Raw genomic sequence first — 4,155 nt, 5'->3', positions numbered from 1 at the left:
GGATGGATGCGAAAGTGTGTGTCAAATGTAGCTTCTACAATTGTATATACAAGTTGAATACTATTTTTGCATTTGGAGGTTAGATTTGGAGGTTAGAATCGCCCCTTAGCCACAACCAACATTGCTGAGAAATAAAAAGCTATGGTTTTTTCACTTCCACAATCTCCTCTTCAAACTCCTAATATCATTGCATGGTTTGTCATTATATCATTAGATCATTCATACTTAATAATAACAATAAATAATTAATCTTAATATGATTAGATCGTTAATACTTAATAATAATAATAATAATGGTGATAATGATAATAAATAACGAACACCTCTGCAGGGCGTTCTGCAGGCGTTGTTCCGTGACCGGGGGAAAGTAGATTATAATGATGCCTTGCATAAGAGTCGTACAGAAGGTTTTAGGGCGTTGCAGCCTAATAGAACCCCAACAATGCCGCTGCAAAAAGTTGGGCTGCTGCAGACCACAATTTTATGAAAGCGCCATCATCCCTGAAGAGGGGGAAGTGAATGAAGCTTTATTATCACTGCCACTAACCATCGTATTGGGCGTTGCTGGATCAAACCAAGATGGAAGGCTTATTTAATGGAGATAATGAAGAAATGACAGGATGGAAGTGCAGCCTGGTTTTCTGCTATGCTGCTTATTTCAACGTCTAGAGCTCTGACACAGACTGAGTTCTGGCGAGTAATGCTGTTGTACATGTGGCCCCCCAGCTCGAGCAGCCAATGGGGTATTGTGATGTATGTTGAGATGATCTTCAATATACTGTTGCACAGGAAGAGGAGGGATGCGGGGTGAGATACCTGCAGCTGCTAAGAAATTGATTAGCATCTTAATTAAGTGTAGATAGGAAAAGGACTTGTATCAAATGGGGTATTGTGATGCATGCTGAGATGATCTTCCATATACTGCTGGACCGGAAGAGGAGGGATGCAGGGTGAGATACCTGCAGCCGGCGAGAAATTGATCAGCATCCTAAATAAGTGCAGAAAGGAAAAGAACTTTTATCATGCCAAGAGCTTGCATGCCTACATCCGAGAACAAGCGCTGGAAACTCATCCCATGTTCGGCAACTATCTTGTCCCCATGCTGGTAGAATGTGGGGGCTTGCCAGTTGCCCAGCAGGTCTTTGACAAGCTCACATATAAGAATGAGCATTCATGGAGTTCTCTTATTTCTGCATATACTAATAGTGGGGAACCTCAAAAAGCTTTCCATCTGTATTCCAAAATGCAAGAAGAAGGTTGTGTACAGTCAAACAAGCATGCTTATGTGGCTCTTCTCAATGCATGTGATAGGCTGAAAGACTCAGAAAAAGGGCAAGGATTACATGCTGAAATAATCAAACGGGGATTTGAGAGAGACGTCTCCTTTGGCAGTGCAGTGGTGGGGAATACGCTTATAGATATGTATGGTAAGTGTGGTTTACTTGAAGAAGCACAGCATGTGTTTGACAAGCTACCTGTCAGAAGTGCAGTTTCGTGGAATGCTCTGATTGCAGGATATACTGAATGTGGGCTGGGTGAGAAAGCAGGAATTTGTGTGCAAAGAATGCAGTCAGAAGGTATTTCCCCTGATCTTGTTACATTTATATGCAGCTTAAAAGCCTGTGGCATGGCAAGAGCTCTAGAAACTGGTCAAGAGCTGCATGCTGAAGTGACCTGGAGGAAACTTGAAAGAGAGCTCTTTCTTTGCAGCACACTTATCGACATGTATCTGAAATGTGGTGCTTTTGTAGAAGCACACCGGGTGTTTGATAGTGCAGAACTTCGAGACACAGTCTTGTGGAATGCCCTGATTGCCATTTATAGTGATTATGGATTTGGTGAAGAAGTCCTGAACTCCTTGCTACTCATGCAACTGGAGGGTTCATCCCCTGATAGTGTTACATTTATTTTTTGCATACAAGCTTGTGGCATGATACGGGCGTTAGAAACAGGCCGAGAGTTATATGGTGAGTTAACCAAAAGGGGACAGGAAAGGGAGCTTCATGTGGCTAACACGTTAGTGGATATGTACACCAAATGCAGCTTGCTTGCCGAAGCTCAGGATGTGCTTAACAGGCTTCGAGTTCGAGATGTGGTTTCGTGGGATGCATTGGTTGCAGGATATGCTGAACATGGACTTGGTGAAGCAGCAGCTATTTGTTTTTGGAAAATGCAGTCTGAGGGCATTCTTCCCGATGCTAACACGTTTGCCTGCAGCCTGAAAGCGTTTGCTGCTTCAGAAGCCCTAGACAAAGGCCAAGAATTTCATGCAGAAACAACAAAAAGAGGTTTGGATAGAGACCTTTATGTAAGCAGCGCACTGGTGGATATGTATGCCAAATGCAGTTCATTTGCTGAAGCTGACCATGTCTTCTGGGGGATGCCAGCTCGAAATGCTGTCTCATGGAATGCACTCATTGCAGGATATACTGAATGTGGCCTTGGTAAGGAGAGTTTGAAGTGCTTTCAGAATATGCAGCTGGACGGCATAACTCCTGATTCTTTCACATTTGTTTGCAGCTTGAATGGTTGTGGTACCATAGGAGAGCCAAAATCTGGCCAAGAAATACACACTCAGGTAACCAAAATGGGGTTGGAAAGAGAGCTTTATGTTGGTAATGCAATGGTTGATACGTATACAAAATGCAGTTTGCTTGCAGAAGCACGGGCAGTGTTTGACTGTTTGGCTGTTCAAGATGCAGTCTCATGGACTTCATTAATTGCAGGGTACTCTGAACACGGTCTTGATAATGAAGTGCTGGATTGTTTTAAACGAATGCAGTTTGAAGGTATCTCTGTAGATGGTGTCACATATGTTATTTGCCTGAAAGCTTGTAGCACCATAGGAGCTATTGAAACGGGCCATGAAATACATCATGAGGTCAGTAGATTCGGATTGGAAAATGATCTTTCTGTGGGGAGTATGTTGATAGACATGTATGGTAAATGTGGCTCAATAAGGGAAGCTCGTGAAGTGTTTGACAAGCTGCCTTCCCAAGATGTGGTCGCATGGACAGCAATGATCAAGGCTTACGGTGAAAATCATGATGGTGAAATGGTTAAACAATGCTTTGAGCACATGCAGCAACAGGGTGTCAAGCCAGATGCTGTTACATTTATCTGTGTGCTTGCTGCATGCAGCCATGCCAGCTCCATCCCCTTGGGTGAAGAGTATTTCAAGGAAATGCAAAGTGAACACAACGTGAAACCAACTCTCGATCACTATGCTTGTATGGTTGACCTTTTGGCAAGATCTGGGTTCCTTACCGAGGCAGAGAAACTTGTTGCAGCCATGGAGTACCCCCCATCTAGTGTGATCTTGATGGCTTTGCTTAATGCTTGCAAACAATATGGAAAAGTGCAGTTGGCACAAACATGCTTTCAGCAGCTGTTGGAGGCGAATCAAGAGGATGCTTCTGCATATCTGTTGTTGACAGATGTGTATGCCAGTGCTGGCAGGTGGAATGACGCAAACAGACTGGAGGAGACGAGGAAGCATGCAGAGGCAAAGAAAGTGCCTGGTAGTGCTTCTATTGAAGTGAACAGAGAGTTACATGGATTTGTTGTGGGTGTTGATCAAAGAAAGGATGCACCAACGTTTCTAGAGTTTCTGTATGTATACATCAAGTATGAAGGGTATGTGCCTGATCTAGATTCAATGTCAAACTTTGTCTCTGAGTGAAAAAGAGAAATGCCCCATGGGCTTGCAGACATATATTCGTTATGCTTAACATGCCATAAAGCCAATGCTGTCTCTACGAAATTATCTGTGAGAAGCAGCTCAACTTGAATTGATAGTTATAACATTGTTTTCACTGTTGTATAAGTTTGAAGAGCTTGCACTTTTTGTAAGAAATTGTGCTTTCTTACAGCCCTGTGATCTGAAGAACTTGCAAGAAATGGTGCTTTCTATAGACAACATGATCAAGAACTTGCACTTGTAAGAAATTGTTTTTTTGATAGGCAGCATGATCTGAGGTCTCTTGTTCTAGGGTAAAGGGGCCATATTAGTCACAGCTAGATTGTGGTGTGTTGCTTGCACAAACAGGAGATCAAAACATAAATTGGAAGAGAGGTCAAAGCAATGGCAGATCATGGAGTGCAAGGTTGTGGTGGCAGATGTTCAGAAACCACTTCTTCAGTTATTCACCTTCG

At 43.0% G+C, this 4,155-nt stretch overlaps 1 protein-coding gene across 1 annotated transcript; it reads left to right on the top strand.

Moving 5' to 3' along the window:
• Nucleotides 1-943: 943 nt before the first annotated feature.
• LOC148009674 (pentatricopeptide repeat-containing protein At2g33680-like) lies at nt 944-3,682 on the top strand. Its single transcript, XM_087672820.1, has one exon. The coding sequence runs from the start codon at nt 944-946 to the stop codon at nt 3,680-3,682; it is 2,739 nt and encodes a 912-aa protein (XP_087528946.1).
• Nucleotides 3,683-4,155: the final 473 nt, after the last annotated feature.

The sequence above is a fragment of the Lygodium microphyllum genome, chromosome 30 (assembly GCF_053477565.2).
Source record: "Lygodium microphyllum isolate KBCC chromosome 30, Lygodium_microphyllum_v1.1.10, whole genome shotgun sequence".
Classification (NCBI taxonomy): domain Eukaryota; kingdom Viridiplantae; phylum Streptophyta; class Polypodiopsida; order Schizaeales; family Lygodiaceae; genus Lygodium; species Lygodium microphyllum.
The sequence above is the reverse complement of the archived record's forward strand: the minus strand, read 5'-3'. Positions and strand labels throughout refer to the sequence as shown.

Bases quoted from the DNA above. Each gene is read 5' to 3' on its own strand.
- LOC148009674 (XM_087672820.1), top strand. From the start codon at position 944: ATGCAGGGTGAGATACCTGCAGCCGGCGAGAAATTGATCAGCATCCTA.